This window comes from Panthera onca, chromosome B4 (genome assembly GCF_046562875.1).
Source record: "Panthera onca isolate mPanOnc1 chromosome B4, mPanOnc1 haplotype 2, whole genome shotgun sequence".
Classification (NCBI taxonomy): Eukaryota; Metazoa; Chordata; class Mammalia; order Carnivora; family Felidae; genus Panthera; species Panthera onca.
Window position 1 is genome coordinate 78,101,199 of NC_138345.1, and position 24,154 is coordinate 78,125,352.

General features: G+C 57.4%; 1 protein-coding gene across 4 annotated transcripts; it reads left to right on the forward strand.

The window, feature by feature from the left end:
• The first annotated feature begins 95 nt into the window (after positions 1 to 95).
• On the forward strand, positions 96 to 21,500 carry NR4A1 (nuclear receptor subfamily 4 group A member 1). Of its 4 annotated transcripts, XM_078449845.2 has the most exons (8): positions 96 to 209; positions 3,776 to 3,897; positions 16,239 to 17,116; positions 17,963 to 18,092; positions 18,379 to 18,530; positions 18,871 to 19,073; positions 19,159 to 19,337; positions 20,667 to 21,500. In XM_078449845.2, exons 3-8 carry the CDS (start codon positions 16,241 to 16,243, stop codon positions 20,921 to 20,923), a joined length of 1,797 nt encoding a protein of 598 aa, XP_078305971.1. In that variant the 5' UTR covers positions 96 to 209; positions 3,776 to 3,897; positions 16,239 to 16,240; the 3' UTR covers positions 20,924 to 21,500. The 4 variants fall into 4 exon arrangements, with proteins under 4 accessions (XP_078305971.1, XP_078305970.1, XP_078305972.1 ...); XM_078449844.2 differs by lacking the exons at positions 96 to 209; positions 3,776 to 3,897 and adding an exon at positions 5,679 to 6,002; XM_078449846.2 differs by lacking the exons at positions 96 to 209; positions 3,776 to 3,897 and adding an exon at positions 12,346 to 12,453.
• The last annotated feature ends 2,654 nt before the right edge of the window (positions 21,501 to 24,154 follow it).

Consider the following 24,154-nt stretch of genomic DNA (forward strand, 5'->3'; position numbering starts at 1 on the left):
GGGTGGGGGGCGCGGAGCCGCGGCCGCGTGGCTGCAGGAGCTCGCAGCGGCGGCCGCGGAACTGGTAGGGGGCCCCGCGCGGCGCCCGCGACCCCCCGGCCTCCAGGCATGGGCGCCCCTGCGCCTTGCGGTGCGGAGCAGCTCCCCGCTGGCCGGTGCGCGACCCCGGAAGGCGGGGGTGCAGAGGCGAGCAGAGCTCGACCGGCCAGGTGAGGGGGCCCGGGTGGGGAGCGGTGAGGGGGTCTCCGGGAGCTGCCCGGGAAGAATGGGGTCTCCGCCTATGCGGTGGAGTGGCCTGGGAGCCACGCTGGGAGTCCTGCTGGGGATCGTGGGAGTGTGGGGCGGGGAGGGACTGGATTCCCTGCGGAACCTGCTGACCCAGACTCAGCCCCCCCCTCCCCCCCCCCCCCCGAGTGCGGCGGCCAACGCTTTTTCTCCCTGGCCCGCCAAGGGTGGGGTTTGGCCCGTGAGGGGCGCTGGAGATGGCCGGGCCGGAGAAATTCCTTCCAATCCCCCCCCCTCCCCGCCCCCGGCTGCGGGGAATGGGTTCCAGGAGTTCGGGAGGGGAGGGACCGGGACCAGAAATGCCCGGGGCGGCCCCTTTGTGGGACCGAGTAAAGAAATCGAGGCCGGAGAGGGTCTCCTCGAGTCAGGCGCCAGGACCTGGGATTAGAAGTGGTGCAGAAGTGGCATTTACAATGGCTTACGGTGGAGGCTTCATTTGGTTGGGGGGCTAGAGTTCTCGGAATGCGGAGGGAAAAGGAAGACTGGGCAGAGGTAGGTGGCTAAGCAACCGTTGTGCCCAAAGGGTGCCGATCGATTAGAGGGCTGATAACAGCCCGGGCAGGGCCTCCAGTGGCGGCTACAGCAGTGGTCCGACACCCACTTCAAGTGAATGTTTAGATCAGCGAGGGATGGAGACTTAAAAGGGGAGCCGGCTGACTGGAAAGCCCTAGGGCCGAGGGGAATGACAAGTGCACAGCAAGATAAAATCAAGATTCGGAATGATGGCAGCCAGGCTGCAGGATGGCCCAAGACTGACAAGATGAACAGGACTGATTATAAATGTTGGGGCCTGTGCTGGAGTGAAAAAAATGAGCTCAGGGGTTCAGGCCTAGCACCGGGCTCTAAGGCCCAGCAACCCAGGGCCGGGAGCTTCTCACTTGCTTTCCGATGTTGGTTGCCAAACTGCTTTGTGCAATCTAAGGCCTCTCTCTACCCACCAGAGGAATCCCAAGGTGGGAAGACGGATGCCTGGCCCTGGGCTCGCTGGTTGGGCTCCCTGGATTCTTTCTAATCCCAGTTTTGCCACTTCTAGCTGTGTGACCTTTGGCAAGTTACTGGACATTTCTGTGCCTTAGTTTCTCCACTGGTAAAATGTTCCCTACAATAATCTCCTCCTCGTAGTGAGGAGGCTGAAATGAGAAAATGCATGTAAAAGGCTTAGTGATATATCTAGCACATGGTGTTCAGTAAATATTGTCTGCCATTGTTCTTGTTGATAATGAGCAATGTGCCCATTTCTGGGTGGGGACTTGGCCAATGCACCGCTTGGTGTGTCAGCCGTGTCCTGGGGGCAAGGAGGAGTTGAGTTAGCAGACTGAAATACTTGATAGGAAGGAGGAGAAGGAGGTTTTGGATGGGCCCGGGCAGAGCTGGGATCCAGGGCTGGGGCTCTTGGAGTCCAGGTTGTAGCTCAGCATTGGGAAGAGCCCTCACACTTTGGATCCGCCCTCAAGTGGAAAGGACAGTTCCTTAGCGACAGTGTTCTCCTCACCTCCTTCCAAGCTATCTGGCCCATTCTCCCAGCCCAGTTCTGGTGCAGGCCTGTGTGAGTCCTTTTCTCCTGCATTCCACAAATACTTACCGAGTACCTACTAGTGCTGAGCTCTGTTTTGGAGACTGCAGACTGCGGCGATCAAGACAGACACGTGAACAGATGAACAGCATTAGCCCTATGGTGATAATATGAACAGGTTAATGCGGTGAGGGTGGGGGTGGAGGCTCTCCAAGGAGATGGAATGGGACTGGAAACCTGACTGGTGACAAGGGGCAGACATACCGGGGCAGTGACTTTCCTGGAAGAGGAGGCAGCCAGTGCAAAGGCCCTGACTGGGGAAAGAAAGCCCAGGTGCTTAGAGCACAGCAAGGAGGGGGAGCAAGGGCTGGGTCCTGCGGTGTGGCCTGATGCTCCCACTCCCTTAAGGGGACATCCCTCTCTTCTCCACACCTGCCCAGTCCTATGGCATACTCAGAGGTTTGCCCTCTGCTCTGTGTTGAGTGTAATGGACTTTGATCTGTTCCCCCAGAGGAACCTCCTGGGGTCCAGAGATGTTGGTTTGCTCCTTCTTGGACCTTCTGTGGCTCGTGGCTCACTGCCTGATTTTAAGCCTGATTTTGCTTTCAGTATGGGGTTGGAAGCCCTCCAGATCTCTAAACTGCCCCCCTCTCTTTCCTGCAGCCTGGTCTCCATTACCCACAGGAACATGGGAGTTCTAGTAGCTCTGTAAGAGGAGAATCTGAGTACCATGGTCCAGAGTAGCTCCTTTTAGCCCGTGGACCCTGGGGCAGAGGTCAGGAAGGCCAGGAAGCCCATTGCCCACCCTCTGGGCCCTCCTCCTCCTTACTCCCTCCACCTCCCATCATGGAGACATTTACTTCCTTTCTCCCAGACCTCATCTTGGCCTGAAGCACCTGGTCCTACTCTCACTCTGGGACTCAGTTGAGAGAGGAGAAAGCTGAATTAGGGCGGAAAAAGAAGTGGGGTCTGGGGTACCCTGGTTGAAGGAGGCTTTGGCACCAGTGAGGGGGCAGGCGAGAGCTTAAAGAGGCTGGAAGGGTGGTACTCACCGTTGGCTCTGGAAGTGGAGGCCAGGTGCCCAGAAGTGGCTTGGAGTAGGAAGCAGAGTCTGGGGCTGGCTTTGATTCGTCCTCGTCTGATTTTTCCCAACAGTGATAGCACATACATGTGTATACGTATCCAGCATTGTTCTATGTCCTGTACACGTATGAACTCATTTTAAGCTCCGTGATAGCCTTGTGGTTGTTAATATCAGAGACAACTACGGAGTGTCATTCTCACAGTTGAACAGGAGGCACAGAGAGGTTATGTAACCTGCCCAAGATCATAAGTGATAGAGCCATGATTTGAACACAGGCATCTGGGATCTGGCATCTGGGCCCTTAACCTCTTTGCTCCAGGCTGGGCCTTCCTGTCTGGGGACTGGAGTGCCTTCACAGAATATTTCCTGGGAGTCCCCACTGCTCTGGTTGGAAGGCCGGCTGCCTGGAGATGGAGTGATGGAGCCCCTGCCCTGTGGGGTTGTCTGAGGCTTTGGGGGCCAAGTTGGAGCCCCTTAAGGAGAGAGAGGTTATTCTACTCTATCCTCACAATAGCTCTCTTTTCTCTGCCTACGAAGTGCCCTTTTGTGCACATCAGGGCTGAGTGCTGGACTAAAGCCACCCCCCACCCCAATCCAGGAGTGAGGCATAAGGCTGAGGGGCTGGGTGCTGGCATGTGTCCCCATGGTCCTGAGATGTCCCACACAATGTCAGCTGTTCCTGGTCACACCTCACATCCCCAAGAGCTGTTTGCCTAGGGTGTGTGCCCCCAGGTTCTGATGCCCAGCCCAGGAAAATCCTTGGGCTGGCTTGTCAGCTCTCACGGCCCGGGTCCTGCCTCTATTCCCATTCCTGTGTTTCCTGGCTGTGCTGCCTCCAGGGAGTGTCCCTGCTGGCTGGTTATTCCTCACTCACACGGACTCTCCCTCCGTAGGCTTCCACCATGGACAGAGGCCAGCCCTGGCCCCTCTCAGGCATCCCAGCTCCGCCTGCCAGGCCCTGAAGGCACAAGGGATGGTTGAGTGTTGTCTGAGGTCTGTTGGTTCATCCAGATTGGTAAGTGCTCTACTGTTGTCCTTTGTACACCCCTGGGGCCTTCAAGCAGGTGAGGTTGGGGGACAGAGGTGGGTGTGGAGCTGCCCTAAGTGGATGTGGTTTGGGGGATGGAGGGGGAAGCCCTGCAGAGGTGGCGGGTGAGGTTCTGCTCTGCTTGGGGAGATCTGATTTCTTCAGTGATGGGGGCAATGTGGGGGTGGGGAAGGGGGAAGCCTAGCTTTCTCAGCAGGATAGGCTGCGGGACTCTGGGCCTGGGGGGCATGGGCTGGTGTGGGAGGAGAGGGGCAGGGATGTGGGTAGATGGCCACCGTTGCCAAGGCAACACGTGTCTGGTTCCCGGAAGCTGATGGGGTGGGATTGGCCGGCTCAAGGCCAGGCCAGGAGCATGGGGGTTGGGGGGTGGGGCAGGCATGGGGGATGGGAAGCTGGCTTGTTTCTAGGGCATGCACACTGGAATGCACAAAGGGAAGGCTGGGATCATCTCCCCCGCAAAAGGGGATGACCACACCCTTCCTACTATGGCAGGCCTGTATGGCAGGCCTGTGGGGTCTGGTATGGGAAGGTGCTTCTATGAATGGGGAAGATCTTACTGGCAAAGGGCAAGGACAGGCCCTCCGCTATTCACACAGCATCCCCAAGGGGGAAAATCTCAGACTTGTGGCCATGGCCAGAGGGATTCTAGGCCATCTAGTTCACCTCCTCCCCTTATGGATGAAGAAACGGAGTCACGGAGGTGAGAAGCGACTTTTCAAGATCCTATAGTGAGGGCATATAGAGCCAAACTTAGAATCAAGGTCTCCTGGAGTCTGGGCGAGCTCAGAGGTCTGGTCGGCTGGTGGAGGACCTACTTTCCTTGCCTGAGGACACTTCTGGAGAAGGTACAAGCAGATCTAGGGGTGAAGAATGGAGTGTGGGAATGAAATTTCCACCAGGCCTTTCCCTGGGGATCTCAGATACTAGGATGGCTCCAAGGGCACCATGGGCCTGGTTACCATGTTTACTTGGGAGACCTGAAATTCAGCCTGGCACCCCAGCCAGGGATCTGTGATGCCCTTCTTCCTTCCCCAGAACAGGGGGCTATCTCCAGGCCACAGCCCCCTTCAGGCCTTGAGGGATCCCTGGATGAAGTAGGAGCTGGTTTCATATCTCCCCCAACCCCCCAAACACTGTTGCCTCATGTGGAGTTGGTGTTCAGGGCACAGGGAGTCCCACAGAGGTGGCTGCGACAGGGGAGGAGGAGGTGTCCGGCCTGAGCCTGGGTGGAAGGAGGGGAAGCCCTAGGAAGCAGGGCCTCCTGTTCCAGAGGCTGAGCTGGGTGTGCACCTGGCCGTCTACTGGCCGCAGGCTCTGTGCCACCAACCTTGGGCTGGGGGCAGGGAGAGGAATTACTGTAAGTGGGAGAGGCAGGTGTCCCTGGTCAGCCAGGGATCTGGACCAGGGAGGCACGTGAGTGATGATGACAGCAGCGGGCCAGATGGCTTCCCCCAACCCGGCCCCCACCTCTACCATCAGCTCAGACCGCCTCCTGAGCGCCTGGCCTTCCCGTGGGTACAGAGCGGCCCCCATGGGCAGAATTCCTCGTGTTCACCTTGTTGTCAGGGTGATGGTGGTGACTGGGTGGAACCCCCATGCCGTATACAATGCCAGGGCCACCCTGAGGGGCTGCCAGCCGGGGCCCCATGAGTGCTAGAGCCGCTGGTCTTGTGACGTGGGCACCTGTCTGCCAGGCCCGGGCATGGGCCCAGGGTCACGCTCACGCCGGGGCTCCCGTCAGCTGACTATTTTGGGCTCTTGCTGACCTGGGCCAAAGTCAGGCTTCAGCCAAGAGGGCCCCGAGGCAGCTCCCTCTGTCCCCAGAGGCCGGCTCTGGTTTCGGCTATATAAACAGAGGAGGACAAGCTGGCTTGGAGACAGCTCCACGTCCTAAGTCCGCTCAGCTGGTGCATAGCCTTGGCCGGGCAGGCCGGGCTGACTGGGCAGTCCCGTCTCTTCCCGCAGGGCTCCCTGAGGCCGCCAGGAAGAGCCCCTAACCAACCCCAGGATTCTCGCCTGGTGCAGTTGTCCAGGACCTCTGAGAGTCTAAGCAGATCGTGAAGAGATAGCTGGTGAGTCGTAGGGATGGGGAAACTGAGGTACGGGAGCTGGGCTGTTTGGGTCTCTTTCCATTGTGACGATCTACACTGCAGTTTCTTTGGCCCTGAGAGGAGGGGTGTGAAGGAGGAAGCAAGGGTGGCAGGCCTTCCCGAGGAGTAAGAGTAAAGCTTGACCTGAGTTGGATGGTGGTGGGAGCTGTACTTGGGAGCACGCCGTGACCCGGCACTGGGAGGTGTGGAAATAGACAGGTGCTGCTTCTGTCTCTCTCCTTCCTTGGAGACTTCCAGCACAATCTCAGTCCTCCTCTCCTGTTGACCCAGCCTGGGTGAGGCACTGGTCTGCTCGGGCTGGGGAGGGACACTGGAATGAGCTAGGTGTCCATCGGGGAACCTCGGCATTGGTCCCTGAGTAGGGTCCCCACCTCCCTGCCACAACTGGTTGGGACAGGGTTGGGGGGGGCTCAGCTTCCCTGAGCCCTCAGCCCCTGCCCCGCTCTCCTTTCTTGGCCTCCCAGCTGGTCTTGGTGCCTGCGAAGCACGGCTGGAACGAGGTCTGGCAACTGCGCCAACCATCTTGCCACAAACACGCTCCCCGGGCCCCGGGCCAGGGGCTGCAGCCCGGCCTGGAAGAAGTGGCAGCTCCTTACGTGGGAGGCTCTTGTGCCTTCCTTCTCAGTTCTCAAAAAAAAAAAAAAAAAAAGAATCCCCCCCCCCCCTCCTTTCTGAACGTGAGTCTCTAAATGAATCCAGAGCCTGCGACTAAAAATACTTTAACAATAGGAAAATGCATCAGTCTTTCCGGCTGGGGCTCGTTATCAGAGGGTTTTTATTTTGGAATTTGAAATTTTGCCCAAGGAGGCTGGGTGGAGACCTTGGGCAGGGGCAGGAGAATTTGGTGGGTGGTGATGTTCTGCAAGGTGGTGGGAGCCCCTCCAAGGGTGGAGGAGAGGAGCTGGCCAGGAGCTGAGCAGACTGAGGGGCACGGAAGGAGGCTTGGGGAGGGCGCAGATGAGGCGTGGGCCGACCTTTCCCGAAGGCACTCCACGATCTTCTCTGCGTTTTTCCAGCACTGTCTGGCTCTTCTTCCCAAAGTCTGATCTTCTTTTTTTGTGCTGTATGTTAATTCCTCCTAGCCTGAGAAGGAGGTGAGGGTCGAGAAGTCACTGGACTAAAGATAGCCTCTGTGGAGAGAGGTCTGACCTCCTTAACTCACAAGCTTTCCTCCAGAGTATTAATTGAGCACTTGCTGCATGCAGAGTCTGAAATCTTCCTGGTGCTAGGTAGAGCCCCATCTCTGGGCACACTCTCATTTCCTTTCACTCAGCCGTGGAGGGGGAGAGGTGTGGATGGGGTTACTGTTCTCTAATTCTTGAAGAAGGGGGTGCTGGCTCCCCAGTCCAGCTGAAGACCCTTATATCTCCTTTCCCTGCCTGCCCCCCACCCCAGGATCCTACTGCAGGTTCCTAGAGTCTAGGCCCTCAGGCAGTGCTCCATTTCACTGTTGTGCTTCTCCCTTCCCTTAATGAACTGAGTTCTCACGGCCCCAGAGCGTGATGTTGTCTACACTGGGCAGATGAAGAACAGTCTTGGAGAGGGCGAGGGACTGGCCCCAGGTGAGACACCAGGCTTGCTGGCTCCTGGTCAGCAAGGACTCTTAGATGCCTCTAAGAGTCGCTCCATCTTTTGTCCCTGCTGGGGGCTGGGGTGAGAGGTGGCAGACCGTGGCTTACCTGCTCACATCCTTGGCGGGCTCTGTTCAGAGGTAACAACATGCATGGTCGTGGCAGGGCCTGGGTAAGGGCCGGGAGACCAGGCGCCAGGGCCTCACCCTGCACCCCCCAGTTCCCAGAAGCCCCCTGGGGCAGCAGGCACTGCTTCTGTGCCCACGGCACAAATCCCCCTACCCATTGCCAAGGCAGGAAAAGGAAGTGGCTAGGTCAGGGCTGGCAGTAGGTCCTGGGGCTGAAGAGGGGAAGCTCTCGTGGCCACTTCTCAGCGAGAGGAGGCAAAGCTCACTCCCTCTGCCCACCGCTCGGGAAGGGTGTGGAGGTATGTGGGTGGTGATGGTCTTGAAGAAAGTAGGACAAGCTCCTGCCCTCTGCTGGGGGGTGGGGAGGGGTGGCGCAGCCCAAGGCTGGGGGTGGGGGGCAGTGTGGGAAAGGGGCTGTATACTTCTACTTTTTCCATCCCCCGTTTACCCAAACTGACACCAACCTTCCTGGCCGATGAACGATGGTGGACATCGGCTGCCCGTTTGGGGCCTGCCCTGGGCCAGTTACTATTAAAGATGCATGAAGGCTACCCCCTGCCAAGTTCAGGGAGACAGGGCCTTCCCCTCATGTTCACACACAGGTGAAGGAGGGGGTGAGTCAGCACATAAGTCCCCAGGCCCCATAAGATTTGACTAGGAGGGGCCAGAGCCTAGTGAGTGTTTCAGAAAACCTGCTGGGTCGACAGAAAACACACTGTGTGGAGATCCCTTTCTAATGCTAGACATTGTAACCTCTTCTAACTGTAGCGGTGCCCTGAGCAGTCGGTAGAACCAATATATAATGAGAAGCAGCCACTGTTTCTCTGATTTCAGTAACACACACTTGAATGAATGTGTACTCGGTAAATTGCAGGGGCATCTGTGTCCCTTTGATAAATAAGTCTCTCCCATTTAGCGGTGGTTATTTGAAAAAAAAATTTTTTTTGTTTACATTTATTTATTTTTGAGAGAGAGAGAGACAGAGAGAGAGACAGAGCATGAGTAGGGGAGGGGCAGAGAGAGAAGGAGACACAGAATCCGAAGCAGGCTCTAGGCTCCCAGCTGTCAACGCAGAGCCCGACGCAGGGCTCGAACCCACAAACTGCGAGATCATGACCTGAGCCGAAGTCGGACGCTCAACCGACTGAGTAGGGGTGGTTATTTTTAAAATAAACTTTTTGTTTTTGAAAATGTACATGCAGAAAAGTGCACAAATCATGGGTGTGAAACCTTGAGAGTATGTAGTTTGATGACTTTTTCACAGCGAACAGACCTGTGTGATTGTTGTGAGATTGGGAGCCGGACTTCATCCAGTCCCACCAAAGACACCCCCGCCCCCTGCCCATAGGAACTGCTGTTTTCAGTTTACAGGCTGTGTGTGTGTATGTGTGTGTGTGTGCGCGCGCACCTGGTTCTGTGGTATACTTAGAACAATCAAGGTCCAAAGCCACAGTCTTCGCAGTTCAGAGTCAAAGGCATTGGGTCCAGCCCCAAACTGGGAGTTCCTTGACTTGCATTTGAGTCTTGCCCCCCCAACTTCCATTTCCTCGTTTATAAAATTTGGGTCACAATTCTAAACCTGGACGGTTGAGTGGAGGGTTTAGTGGAGGAATCCACGTGAAGTGCCGTGGACCGAGGTCTGACCCTTGGTTGGTACTCCCCATGAGCCCCTTGACCTATGAGAAGGTGCTTAGCATTAAGAGTTAGGCAGGGGGAGGGCAATGGCCAGAAGTCTTGGGGGACGAGCAGGATCAGAGCAGAAGGGAGGAAGAGGGGCACTATGCCCACTGAGTGGTGGGAAGTTTAGCCCAAGGTCCTTTATGGGAGCAGTGGAGAGTGGTGGTGGTGGGTAATGAGGGCAGATTGGTGGGCTGAGCCAGGCCATGCTGTGGGAGCCCCGTGCGGACTGTTGTCTCATTCCCAACATGACCTCTTCTCTCCCTGCGCTTCCTGTGTTGTTATCGTGGTCCTACTTTACCTTTTGGTCCTCGCCTGTAGTTTTGGACCTTTTGGTCCTCGCCTGTAGTTTTGGATATCTTTCCTTCATCGTTACCCCTCCCCCTCCCATTCCACCCCTTCTCCCATAAGGGGCTGCTCACTCTGACCTTGCTCTTGGGGACTGGATTTGGGGATCCCTTGGGAGCCTGGGACCAGCTTATGCTCTAGGCCTCCCAAAGTCTGCATGAAGTATGCCTTTCCCCAGAGTTCCACCTTAGATTCTACCCTCCTCAGAGCCCCAGGATACCCTCCCTGGAGGGCCTCTGGCCAGCAGGGATGAGGTCTGGGGTCCCCAAGCCCCTCTTCCCTCTCCCCTGTGCCTTAAGCTTGATGCTCCACATGGGTGCCTGAATGGGTGGCCCTGGCTGTGTTCCCACAGAGGGACTCTGCCTTTTTCTCCTTATTTACTTACTTTCAGTGCATAGTAGATTCAGACCCCCTGGCATCCTTGCCTCCACATGCGTGGCCAAATGGCGGCTGCGTTGTCTTCCCCTCCATTATTGGGGCCCTGGGGAAGTGGGGCCTGGGCTGCAGGCACACATCTGGAGGCTAAATGATGAGATTTGGAGATGTAGTCCAGGGCCTGGGGCAGCTCCTCACCACACTCAGTTCCCTGAGGCTCCTGGGTGGACTGATCCCTACCCCCCCAGGGTAGGGATGGGTCTGTGTTGTGTTTCACAAATGGAAAGTGGTGGGGAGGACAGGGAGGTGCCAGGGCTCAAGGCTGGCTCAGCTTGCAGAGGACTGGTAAGGCTGGGCTTGAGCACAGATTGGTCAAGCTGCAGCTAATACACCTGTTTAGGTGAACATTGACTTGGCTAATCATCTTTTGCTAACATTAAAATTGTTTTTTTTTTAAATTTTTTTTTAACGTTTACTTATTATTGAGAGACAGAGACAGGGCATGAGCATGGGAGAGGCAGAGAGAGGGAGACACAGAATCTGAAGCAGACTCTAGGCTCTGAGCTGTTAGCACAGAACCCGATGTGGGGCTCAGACTCACAAACCACGAGATCATGACCTGAGCCAAAACCAGTCGCTCAACTGACTGAGCTTCCCAGGTGCCCCAAATTGTTTTTAGTTTTTGAGGAAGGCCCTGTTGGGGTGGAGGGAGGCATTCCAGGTTGGGGTGACAGGCTAGGTGGCAAGCCAGCACTTGATGTGCCTGGGACTGGCTTCACCAACCCAAACTTGCCGTGCACTTCTGAGCAAGGTGCAGCTCCTCTGGGAACTCTTGGGTCCTAATCTGTAAAATGGGAGGATGTGAATTATATTAGCAGTTTTAAAGTCCCCCCCCCCCCCCCCCCGCCTTTTCCTGTGGAATCTCTTTTTTCCAAGCAAACCCTATGCAAGAGCCCAACACAAAGGAACACAAAACTTTGGCTTGAGGTGGGATGGGGATCTTGTATGGGTCCCCTTGCATTACTCTACCCACGCTTCACCTTCACCCAGGTGGCCTTGAAGGGTCTCTGGAAGATGGTTTGGGGAAAACCAGAGCTCTCTGAAGACTGGTCCACATTGAGATTATATGCTGAGGTGGGGGAGCTACGGTAGGTTGTGACCGGATCACTGAATGAGATCCGTGTTGCAGGAAGACTACTCCACTGGTGAGCAGGAGGATTTGGGAAGAGGAGACAAGCTGGTTAAGGGGCAGTTTCCTTATTGGGTGTGGGCAAGGAGAAGCAGAGGTCACTGGCCTCACTCAGCTGGTCTGCTGTCTTCGTGCACCAGTGAGGCTGGGCTGCGTGTGGTTGGAGTAGAAACAGGGGATCCAAGAGATGTCCCAAAATAGAATTTCAAGAAAAAATGAGAAGTTGCATGTGGGGCATCAGGAGCAGAGATGGGGTGGTGGGCCCGGAGTACAGCGACGACGAGCTCCGCCTGCAACGGGTAAAGTTTGAAATGCTGGCAGGACCTTTGAGTGGGCAGAAGTGGGGGCAGGGGACAAGGGCGTGGGAAATCCGAGATGGGAGGTGAGGAACAGGAAGTGGCTCAAGGGTAGGGGAAGTGCTGTAGGATGACCAGATGAGGTGAGAGTTGGGCTGCCCCAGCAGGCTAAGGCTAAGGCACAGTGAAAGTGTTAGCAGAAACCCTTCAAACTGACTTACAGGGGAGACGGGGGCTGGCTGGCTGGCTGAGACCCAAGTGTTGGTGGGGGCATTTCTCCTCCTTGTAAACGTTAGGCCTACTTCCCCTCTCTCTGACCTAGCAGGTGCAGGCCTCCCCAGGTCTGGGGTAGAATGGGGGTAGAAGGGTGACAGCCAGACCAGAGAAGTCTCCGGTGGCTGCAGCGTGGTCTGTGTCCAGATACAGCCCTGGCAGTCCCTTCCTGCTCCATGGGGCAGGTCAGAGCTGCTCTCTCCACAGGTGCTGCAGGTGAGGTGGGAGTCATGGACAGGGGAGGTCGTGGAAAAATCCCCTAGAGATGCTATCAGAGGTCCCGGGTTCCACCCCAGTGTGTCACCACCTCGCTGTGTGACCTTGAGCAAGTGCCATTATTTCTCTGAGCTTGTTTATTTATAAAATGGGGAAGAGTCACCACAAATTTGACAAGATTTCTCAGGCTCCACCCGGTTCTGAAATTCGGTAATTTCCCAACTATAGTGCACCCACTCTGCAAGGGACTGGGAAGGGGACTGGTGAGAAATCAAGTTCAGCGTGTGGAGAGGAGCCTATCAGCCCATCTTGGGCCTGGCGAACCCCTGCCCTTGGAAGGTACTTTGCATGGGAGAGTAGGGGGCGGAAATAAGCGGTGGGCTCTGATGTCCCTGGGCCAAACTTTCGGCCATCGGGCCATCGACCCTGCTGGGGAAGACGGGTCAAGTGCACTTGGCTGTGCCTTGGGCTTCAGTGGGGGCTCAGGTTGCCCGGGGTGGGTCCCTTAGTTGCCTGCTCCAGCAGCCCAGTTGCAGCAGTGGGTGCCCCCCCCCCCCCCCCGCGCCTCAGGCCTCCAGGAAGGGCTGGGAGAGTGCAAAGGCGGAGCCGGGTGTGGAGGGAGCCGGAGGGAGCGGGCGCGGCCGTGGCTCCCCGGGGCAGCCGGAGGCTGAGGACAGCCTAGTCCGGGGAAGCCCTGCGGCTGAGGCTCTAGAGCGCCCCCTTCTCGGGCTCTGGCCCTCTGGGCCGGTTATTTCGGACCTGGGGGACCCGGGCCGGGTCCTGGGTCCGGCGGGGGGAGCCTCGGGAGTCCGCGAGCAGCTATTTTTAGCCGGCCCAGCGGGCGCGAGGGGGCTATTTATAGATCAAACAATCCGCGCTCCCTGCGTCAATGGAACCCCGCGTGCGTCACGCGCGCAGACATTCCAGGCCCCCTCTCGCCCCGCCTCCTCGGGCTCCCCGTCCCGCGCCTCCCCCTGGCCGCCTCCCGCCGGAACCGCGCCGCCCCCCGCGCCCTTGTATGGCCATAGCTCGCCGGGCCGCGTGCGTCAGTGGCGCCCCCGCCCCTCTCCGTGCGTCACGGAGCACTTAAGAGGAGGGTCGGGCCGGGCCGGGGAGCCCCAGTGGCAGAGACTGCGGAACTTGGGGGAGTGTGCAGGACCGCGGGAGCGCACGAGGGACCAGACTGCGACTCGGGGTGCCGGTCCCGGGCAGGGGGAGCAGGAGCCAGCCGGGTAGGTGCCCCCGCGAGGAGCGTGCATCTCAGCAGCGCTCTCTGCTTTGGTTATTAGGGGTGTTGCATGAAGGAGATGGGCGTACGCGCGGGCAGAAAGGATGTTGTAGGGTCAGCATGCAGGAGGGCGGGTGTAGGGTGCAACTCTGACGTGGGAGGGGGCCGGTTGGAATGGGATGAGGACCCGGGTCGGACTTCAGTCTGCTGGGCCGGGGGTGGGGGTGGGGGTTGGGGGGGGGGAGTGTCCGTGCAAGGTGGAAGGTGGAAGCCGCAGGGGGTTAGAGTCGGGGCCAGGAGTGGGGACTTGTTTAGTAGGAGGCTGGCTGTAGTTCAGCCTCCAGGGTGTCCAAGTGGCAAAGTGCGCCCTGGACTGGGGTGCTGATGGAGTCTCAGTACAGTAGAGGAAAAGATACGCAGAGCTTTAACTGCTGGGATCCATCCAACTCCTGCCAGGATTGGATTTCTAAAAGGGTCTTCTTCCTCCCCGCTTGTTCACCTCCTTCCCTATTCCCTTAGTTGTTTTCTTAACACCATAGAGGCCATGGCTTAGTTTGCCAGGGTCCCCAGCCCGAAGTTGCTGCCTGAACTGTGTCAGGAGACTTCTGGATTGCTGAAGGAAATGGCCAGGATTGGTGGCTGAACTGCGGAGGGGTACTGCTTGTGTTGGACTAAATGAGTCTTCCTAGGGGCAGGATCTCTGGAAGTACAGGGAAGATTGTTTTAGCTGTAGCTTGGAGCTTGTGTGTGTGTGTGTGTGTGTGTGTGTGTGTGTGTGTGTGTGTGTGTGTGTGAGAGAGAGAGAGAGAGAGAGAGAGAGAGAGAGAGAGCGGGGGGGGGGTGGGGGGGAGATGTGGAAACATTGGTCCTTGGGGATCCTGTGTGGGAGTTGCTAACGTTGGAATCTCTGGTGTGGTACCTGAAGGATATCCCCCCTACTCACCGTCCTAGCCTCACATGCTGATCACATCTGTACCCCCCTCCCCCAGTCCCTGTTGGATCATACAGGTAGGGTGCAGCCTGTAGCTTGTTCAGCATAACAGGTGCAAACCACATTGTTGCCAGGACCTGCCTGAAGCCGGATTCTCCCTGCTCCCTCCTTCAACCCCGCCTCTTCCTCCTCCCTGTGGGACTGCTTCCCCGCCTCCCCCCTGAGGCTAGATGTAGGTCCATATCTGGTGTAGTTAAGTACCTGCACAAAGAGGGGGGGGTTATAGGTTGGTGGGGGTTGATCCGGATGTGGGACGTCCAGGTGGAGAAACAGGATTTGAATAAGGCTGGAACGCCCAGCCCCGTGTGGCTGCCACCCTAAACCCATCCCTACCTAGACCGTCTTAGTGCAGGGAGAGGTGGCCACCCTTATATCCTGCAGGTGCTATATGTGCATGTGGATGCGCACCGCTGGGTGGGCGGTGCCAGAGCTCCAAGGGGCTTCGGTGCCAGGGCTGGCTGTGGGAGTGACAGGCCAGGGGTGGAGCTGCCCTGTCCAGGGCCCATGGAGGTGGGGGGAAAGGCTATAACCAGAGGACCCCCTGGGCTCTTGGCCAGGAAGTGGTGCCAGCCTTTGCCCCCCTCATTGTTTCCTTGATTGTGGCCCTCTCTGTTCCAGTTTGCTTTCGTACCCACCCTAACTGGGTGGGCCAGAGCTGTGCAGACCCCAGGCATGGACGTGGGGTGGCAAACTGCCCCAGAGCCTTCTCTGTGTTAGTCTGCAAGCTTACAGATTCCCCCTACATGGTGCCATCTCTGCTCCTTCAGGCTTCTCAGGAGTGAGGGTGTAGCCCTCTTTGCCTGAGCTCCTGGGTTCGTCAGGGCATAGACATCCCTTAGTTGAGGGACTCAGGCAAGGACGGACTGTCTTCCATCTGCCCGCCGACAGCCTCCTTCTCTTCCTTGTAAAGCCACCTCAAGTCTGCTGGGCTCCGGGTGTTCTCTTATAAAAATAACAAGGGGAAATGCTTTGGGGATAGCAGAAAAATTCTTCTTAGGGACTGTCCCTTCTCCTGGAAGTCCAGGGGGGCTGTTCTCTCCTCCCTCCTATCCCCACTGGGCCTCCCACTAGCATTTGGCCTTTAAAGGTCTGGAGCCCGGTTACTTGATCCCCCAGGGAGTGGGGAACTGGGTGAGGAGGTCTGGGCTCCCTTCCTTTATGCTTTTGAGAGCATCCCAGGCAGCGCAGAGCGGGCGCCCATCCCCAGATGGCAGGACTGGGGTACGCGTGGGAGCTGCAGCCTTTGTTCAATGTGTAGGGTGGGGGCAGGGATGGGGGACAGGCTCATGGCTGCTTAGGCCTCTTTCTTAGGCAGCTGGGCCTTCGTTCCTAGCTCCTCTTCCATTTTGAGGATGTCCTTCCCAGGCACTGTGCAGGGAGGAGGAGAGGGGGTTTTGCAAAGGCTGGGCCGCGTCTGGGAATATTCCCAGAAGTGCCAGGTTAGGGAAACAACATCTCTGCACCCAGAGAATGGGCTAAGTAAGGCTTTGCCTGTCTGCCTCTCCTCCCCACCCTTCTCCCAGCCCCCACCCATGCCTTACCCGATGCGGGAGGGCAGGGGGCTGGAGGAACACAGCCTCCCCCTGTTCCAGCAGAGAAATGCTGGCTGGGTGCCTTCCCTAGGGTTCCCAGGCTGCCTGGGGTGTGGCTGGCTTTCCAACTGAGCCCACTCTTGCTGGGCCACTGCCCGGGGACTTTGTGACATGGGGGTTGAGATGGTACTCCAGCCGGGGACCAGGATTCCTGGGTTCTGTGGTGGCCCATGGTGCCAACGCCTCAGTGTCCTGTGTCTGGCCGGGATTCCTGCCACCTGGCTGCTTAGAGATCTACACTTATTTAGAGGTCAGGCTTCAGACTTCCTTCACTGACTCTCACCTCCTCAATCTTGGTCTCCCCCCTCTTCAGAGATGCCCTGTATCCAAGCCCAATATGGGACACCAGCACCGAGCCCAGGATCCCGTGACCACCTGGCAAGCGACCCCCTGACCCCCGAGCTCAGCAAGCCCACCATGGACCTGGCCAGCCCTGAGGCAGCCCCCACTGCCCCCACTGCCCTGCCTAGCTTCAGCACCTTCATGGATGGCTACACAGGGGAGTTTGACACCTTCCTCTACCAGCTGCCGGGAACAGCCCAGCCATGTTCCTCGGCCTCCTCTTCGGCTTCCTCCACATCCTCATCCTCGGCCACCTCCCCTGCCTCTGCTTCTTTCAAGTTTGAGGACTTCCAGGTGTACGGCTGCTATCCTGGCCCGTTGAGCGCCCCCCTGGATGAGACCCTGTCCTCCAGTGGCTCCGACTACTACGGCAGCCCCTGCTCAGCACCGTCACCGTCCACGCCCAGCTTCCAGCCACCCCAGCTGTCTCCCTGGGATGGCTCATTCGGCCCCTTCTCACCCAGCCAGACGTATGAAGGCCTGCGGGCATGGACAGAGCAGCTGCCCAAGGCTTCTGGGCACCCCCAGCCACCGGCCTTCTTTTCCTTCAGCCCCCCCGCCGGCCCCAGCCCCAGCCTTGTCCAAAGCCCCTTGAAGCTATTCCCCACACAGGCCCCCTGCCAGCTGGGGGAGAGGGAGAGTTATTCCATGTCGGCGGCTTTCCCAGGCCTGGCACCCACTTCTCCACACCTGGATGGCCCAGGGATGCTGGATGTACCTGTGCCCTCTGCCAAGGCCCGGAGCGGGGCTCCAGGTGGAAGCGAGGGCCGCTGTGCCGTGTGTGGGGACAATGCTTCGTGCCAGCATTATGGTGTCCGCACCTGCGAGGGCTGCAAGGGCTTCTTCAAGGTACTGGGCTGCCCCTGGGTGCAGCTTTTTATGGGAAGCGGGCGAAGCTGGTCTCTCTTCCCAGTAGGCTCTGTGCGGTAGCCTCCCTGGGGTTCTCTTCCCAACCCATCGTGCCCTTCAGGAAGGGGTCTGATCTGCAGGTGGGCTGCCCTCCTGGGGACCCACAGATGGCCGGGGGCTGGGACCTTCGTGCACCATCGGGGCTGCCTGCGGAGGGGTGAAGGGACCGTGAGATATGGGCGAGGGTGCAGGCTGCAGGGGTGCCCCCAGGAGGGCATGTACTAATGGCCAGCCTCTGGTTTCCTCTGCCTGTCCTCTCCCAACTCAAGGTCTTAGTGGGATGGGGGCCCCGGGCACTCATGTTCCTGGCGTGAGATAAAAGGATCTGTGAAGAGGGCTGGATGCTTGAGGGCTGGGGGCGGACTGGGGAACAGGCTGTGTGTTTGTCCCAGCTCTGGGTGCCTGCTCAGCTTCCCGTCCCCACCCCCCCATCCCTCCTCCACTCTCTCTTGTCTGCCCCAGGGAGGCACATTTACATGTACAGGTACCTGGGCTACCTGGGAGCCCCAAACCCCTGGCCCCTAATCTTGTGTCCTGGGGGGGGGGGGTCTCCCTCCTTAGGCAAAAACCTCTCCCAGTGTCCCCAAGATTTTCTTCTTCCTCCCCCCCCCCCCCACCATCTCTCCCTCCCCTGCCACCCAAATGTTAGAAAAATAGCTGTGAACAGAGAGTGCTTTTGTCTGTGATGGCAGCAGGATCTGGACGGTCCCCTCCCCTGGTCTCCCCCCCCCCCCCCTTCACCCCGCCCGGCTCTGACAGCCTGTTCCGTGTTGCCCCCCCATCTAGCGCACAGTGCAGAAAAACGCCAAGTACATCTGCCTGGCTAACAAGGACTGCCCTGTGGACAAGAGGCGGCGAAACCGCTGCCAGTTCTGCCGCTTCCAGAAGTGCCTGGCCGTAGGCATGGTGAAGGAAGGTGGGTGGCTGGGATGGGCTTGTGGGAGAGAGAGGCAGGCCTGAGTGGGGTGAGGCAGACAGAGTGTCCCCAGACATCTGTCCTGGTGGGCCCCCACAGATGGCTTATCTCCACTGCACCTCGGGTCCACCTGCCTGGCTCATGGAGGGGTGCTCTCTGTAGGGTCTCAGGGGCTCTAGGTCCTTAGACTCCAGGGTACTTCCCAGCATGACATGCACAGCTTGGGCTGAGAGTCCCTTCCCTGGACCCCTTCCTCCCTTCCTCAGCCCTCCCCGTTTCTCTGCAGTTGTCCGGACAGACAGCCTGAAGGGACGGCGGGGGCGGCTCCCTTCAAAGCCCAAGCAGCCCCCAGATGCCTCTCCTGCCAATCTCCTCACCTCCCTGGTCAGGGCGCACCTGGACTCGGGGCCCAGCACGGCCAAACTGGATTACTCCAAGGTGAGCCCCGCCCACTCCACATTCAGTGGCTTTGTGAACACCGCATAAGGCCCCTCCCCAGTTGGACGTACTGAAAAAAGAGGAGCCCCTTTTGGGCTGACCAGATGGAAAAATGTACCCCCTCGGGTGGGCGGCCAATTAGAAAAAAATGTGCTCCTTCCAGCAGCCTCAGCCCTGGGTTAACATGGGAGGATTGGCGAGTAGGACCACGGGCAGAATCGCAGTTCCTCCCTCGCCCCCGGGATCTGGCCGTCATCCGAGTGCGTGACATGGCCGTGTGTGGTTGTGGCCCCAGTGCGGGGCCCTTCGTGGGGTGCTGACCCCACCGGACCACCCTCAGTTCCAGGAGCTGGTGCTGCCCCACTTTGGGAAGGAAGATGCTGGGGATGTGCAGCAGTTCTATGACCTGCTTTCGAGTTCCCTGGAGGTTATCCGCAAGTGGGCCGAGAAGATCCCCGGCTTTGCTGAGCTGTCCCCGGGCGACCAGGACCTGCTGCTGGAGTCAGCCTTCCTGGAACTCTTCATCCTCCGCCTGGCCTACCGGTGAGTTGCCGTTGCTCCCTCAGCTCCTCCTCTGCTGCCCTGTCCTCAAGCCCCCCTGACCAACGTCTGCGTCCCTGCCCACCAGGTCCAAGCCTGCCGAGGGGAAACTCATCTTCTGCTCAGGCCTGGTGCTGCACCGGCTCCAGTGCGCCCCTGGCTTTGGCGACTGGATCGACAGCATCCTGGCCTTCTCTCGGTCCCTGCACGGCTTGGTGGTCGACGTCCCTGCCTTCGCCTGCCTCTCTGCACTCGTCCTCATCACAGGTGAGTGGCCAGCGGGGAGCTGGGGTGGGCTTGAGGGCCTGGCCCTGGGTGGGCTAGCATCTGGCACTTGGTGGGCCCCCACATGGTGAAGTGAGGGGACCTAGATGCAGAGAGGGGCAAGCATTTGCTCAGAGCGACCCAGCTGGTGGGCGGCAGAGCCGGGGTTCGGGCCCCGCTGTGCCCGAGGCAGAGCCCAAGGCAGTCTGTGAACTAATCCCGTACTACCCAAGATGCAGACTCGTGTAGGTCATCGTGTATGGCCTAGGGTTCTGGTTTGTTTTTAAAATCTTCCTGGGGCGCCTGGGTGGCTCAGTCGGTTAACCGTCCGACTTCGGCTCAGGTCATGATCTCACAGTCTGTGAGTTCGAGCCCCACGTTGGGCTCTGTGCTGACAGCTCAGAGCCTGGAGCCTGCTTTGGATTCTGTGTCTCCCTCTCTCTCTCTGACCCTCCCCGACTCATGCTCTGTCTCTCTCTGTCTCAAAAATAAATAAAGGTTAAAAAAAATAAATAAAAAAAATAAAATCTTCCTGAATTATGTCACGTGCAGGAAGGCACACAAATGACATACTTTCACGTACCAAGCACACTCACATAAACGTTACCTAGATCAGGAAGCAGACGTGGTCACTACCCAAGGGGTCTTGGGTCCCCTGTGGTCATCTGCTCCCCTGAGGGTAACTACTACTCTGGTTTCTATCAGCATAGATTAAGTGTGCTTGTTGTCTACTTTGTGTAAGTATGGTTATTCGGGATGGATGTTTTGGAGTTAGATGTGGAGGTCTTCAGATCTCTTTTCTTACTTTCTAAAGCACCAGTCTGCCCCCATCCCCCTTTGCGCTTAAATTTCACAGGGGGCCCAGCCATATAGGACAGAATCCAAGGCACTTTGGGCTGAAGGAGTGGTGGTTTTGAAACCAGCTTTCCCTGGAGGTGGCCTCTAAAACGTAGTGCTTAATTCCAGGGCTTCTTGGAACCGTCTGGGGCGGTGGGGGGGAGGGAAGGGGGGGCGGCAAAAAAAGCTACTGGCCTCGTCTGAAAATCCGGTTAGGGTTTTATTTCGTTTTTGTGACCTTGGGCAAGTCATTTAACCTCTCTGGGCCTCAGTTTGTCATTTGGAAGATGAGGATAATGAGTATTCCTGAGGCTACCACTAGACTTCCAATGGGGCTTGCGCGTGAACTTGCTTTTGCGAGGTGCCAGCGGAGTGTGGGGGATGGTCAGTGGCGACAGGTCTAGAGCAGGGGGCAAGTGGGGGAGGCCGGGGCTCAGGGCAGGGCTCTGCGCCTTGGATGGACAGCTAATCCCTAAGCCTTCGCCTTCCTCGCAGACCGGCACGGGCTGCAGGAGCCCCGGCGGGTGGAGGAACTTCAGAACCGCATTGCCAGCTGCCTGAAGGAGCACGTCTCGGCCGTGGCGGGCGAGCCCCAGCCAGCCAGCTGCCTGTCACGCCTGCTGGGCAAGCTGCCCGAGCTTCGGACCCTGTGCACCCAGGGCCTGCAACGCATCTTCTACCTCAAGCTGGAGGACCTGGTGCCCCCTCCACCCATCGTCGACAAGATCTTTATGGACACGCTGCCCTTCTGACCCCAGCCCAGGAACACGCGTGCACCGTGCGTGCACCCTCCTACGCCACCCCACGTGCCTTTAGCCCACGGACCCTCGGACCCTCGGAGCAACCCCACCCTGGCCTGGCCTTGAGCTGCAGACTGGTCGGCCTCCCCACTTGCTCTGGGTGATTGGCAGGGAGCTGACGCCCTGGGGGAGGGGGATGCACTCACGGGGGTGACCCCTACTATTTGTCTTACCCCCTAGCCCAGCCCCGGCCTTCATGTTTTTGTAAGATAAACCGTTTTTAACACACACCGCTGTGCTGTAAATAAGCCGAATGCTGCTGTAAATACAGGAAGGAAGAGGCTGCGTTGGGAGAGGGGGTTCGGGAGGGAGCGGTGGCCCCCACCAGCCTGGGCGAGCCCTTTCCCGCCTCCTTGCACCTGCTCTCTCTCCTTGCCTTCTTTTCCACTTGTACAGAAACTTACTCTAGGAAGAAGACAAATGACAGATTCTGACATTTATATTTGTGTATTTTCCTGGATTTATAGTATGTGACTTTTCTGATTAATATATTTAATATATTGAATAAAAAATAGACATGTAGCTGAAACTGGGACCCCGTCTGTCTCTCTGACGTCCTCCCCGACACCACACGTGCCCTGTAATTACTTAAGAGACAGAAGTGGCTGGATAAATCTCGGACGTTATCCACCTGAGGTAACGGGCCTCAGTTTACTCTTTTGTAAGACACAGATAATGATGGCACCTGCTTCTTGGGATGGTGACACAAAGCACTCAGACTGGTTTGGGAGGTGTGGAAAGCTTGTGATGAGCCCATGTGGAGGGGGCCTGTGGTGGAGTCTGACTGGCTGAGGGGAGGGAGCACGGCTCTGGCTGTCAGTTCCTCACCCGGGGCGTGGTCTCTGATTTGGCTTCTATGTGTGTAAAACAGGATGAGGGGCAGAGCCAACCTCATGTTGCTGCTGGGGCTACAGGAGCGTGGGTGGGGGGCTGGGTACAGGGCAGCCTGGGATGCCGTTAGCTGTTGTGAGTACAAGCTGTTGTTTTCCCTCTGTGTTTTTGACATTTCTCCGACCCAGCCTAGTGCCCTAGCAAGAAGATCCAGGTTGCTGGTGGCCCTTGCCCTCTTGGTAAGAAGAGGGTTCCTACCTGTGCCCAAGTGCTGCTGTGAGGTCCTCCCAACTCCCAAGCTCATCAGTTGCTTAGAGCTGGCCTAAAATGAAGATTCCTAGGAGCTTTTTTTTTTTTTTTTTTAAGTTTTTTAAATGTGCATTTATTTATTTTTGAGAGAGCCCAAGCAGGGGAGAGGCAGAGAAAGAGAAGGAGACACAGAATCTGAAGCAGGCTCCAGGCTCCGAGCCATCAGCACAAAGCCTGACTCAGGGCCTGAACTCAAAAACCATGAGATCATGACCTGAGCCGAAGTTGGTCACTTGACTGAGCCACGCAGGGGCTCCCAGATTCCTAGGATCTATGTCATAAATTCAGATTTGGTGAGGGGTAGGGCCCACAAATCTACACTTTCACTAAGCAGCCACAGTGCTTGTGATGCAAGTGGTCTCAGGGCCACTTTTTTGAGAAACATGAACCTAGATCAACCCCAACCTGAGGCCCAAGGTTGCTGGCAGCGTCTAGCCCCCTTCACTGAGCTCAGTCTAGCTGCATTGATTCCTTCTCGAGGACTTGGCAAGAGACCTGAAAGCAATGCCCCTTACACCTGTTTCTCACAACACTTGCCCCAGGACTCTTGACTCTCCACCTTTGGGGCCCCTGGGTGGATAGAAGTCATACAAAATAGGGCTTTTCTTCCAAAGCTAGAATCAGGTGCCTTTCCCAGTGCTCTAGCCATAGCCTGCAGGTTCCCCAAGAAGCCTTCAACCACATGCTCTCACTTGGGATCCAGGAAGACAGTCCAGCCCCAGGCCTTCTGAAGAGTCCACAAGTGGTTGGGGTGGGGAGCCCTTGGCTCTGTGCATGGTGACCACCACCTCGAACAGTGGGTGGACTTCTGGAAGCATGTGTTCCTAGCGCCCCGCGCCCGAGTCCCTGAGTGAGCCTTTGTTAAAGCACAGCACTTCGCAAGGTGCGGGGTGGGGGTTCAGTTTCAGTGAGGAGATCTGATTTTATTCTTAGCCCTGCCTCCAACTCCATGCTGCTCTCTGAAAAGCCCCTCTTCCTCCCTGAGCCTTGGTTTTCCTGTTTGCCCAGTGGGAAGGTGGGTCGGGCAGTACTCCGGTTGGGAGCAGAGCTTGCTGGGAAATCTCCCACCAGTTGTGGGACTGAACTGACTCTTCTCTCTTTGGGTCACTCTCTTCTATATCCCTGACTTTAGCAAAGATAGATGTGGAGCACAAGGCAGGCCCTTGGAGGAAGGCAAAAGGGCCACTTAGGTGCTTGAACACCGGCAGGGGTTGGGCACGGGGCGGGCAATGGAGAATCTTGGTCTGTATAGATATCTAAGCCCCAAAGTGAAAATAGCTACCCCGTACAATGTTCCATCACCCACTAAGTTCTTTTCATATGATATTTGTTATTTCTAGCCCTCACTACCACCCTATGAGGGCAGCAAAGTACTACAGAGCAAGGAACCTGGAACCGGACTGCCTGGCTTTAAATCTTGGCTCCAGCCCTACCTAGCTGTAGAAGTTTGGATAAGTTACTTAACCTTTCTGTGCCTTAGTACCTTCAGCTATAAAGGGGGAAGTAATTGTATCTATTTCATAAAGTTACTATAACGATCACACGAAAGCATACATGCAAAGTGTTTCAAACAGTGCCTGGTGTGAAGCAAACACCCAAGAAATGATAGACAGCTGCTGCTTTTACAAAAGAGGAGGAAAGGAAATGACTTTGCCAAGGTCACTTGGCTTGGAAGTGGCTGAGCAGGGTGTGTCTAACTACCTAACCGCTAACCCGCTAGGTCTCCCTGCCCAGGGCCTTGTAAATGAAAAGAAACTCCATCAGGGACGGTGGCTTCTTTCCAAGGCTGGGGATTGGGGTGCACGGTGGGAGGCTGATTTCTCCAGCCCCGCCCTGCCCCACCCTGCCCCGCCCAAGGGCTGGAGCCTGGAGGCAGGCCCTTTCTTTCCACTGAGCAACTGGAAGAACTGGCCTCCGAGTCTTGCTAGGGGCTGGGAGGGCAAACAAGGGGGCATTGAGCCTGGTGGGGCCTCACAATGGCTGCTCTGTCCCAGCTAGCCGGGGGCTGGGCCCATTTCCGACGGGGACAATAGTCAAAAGGCA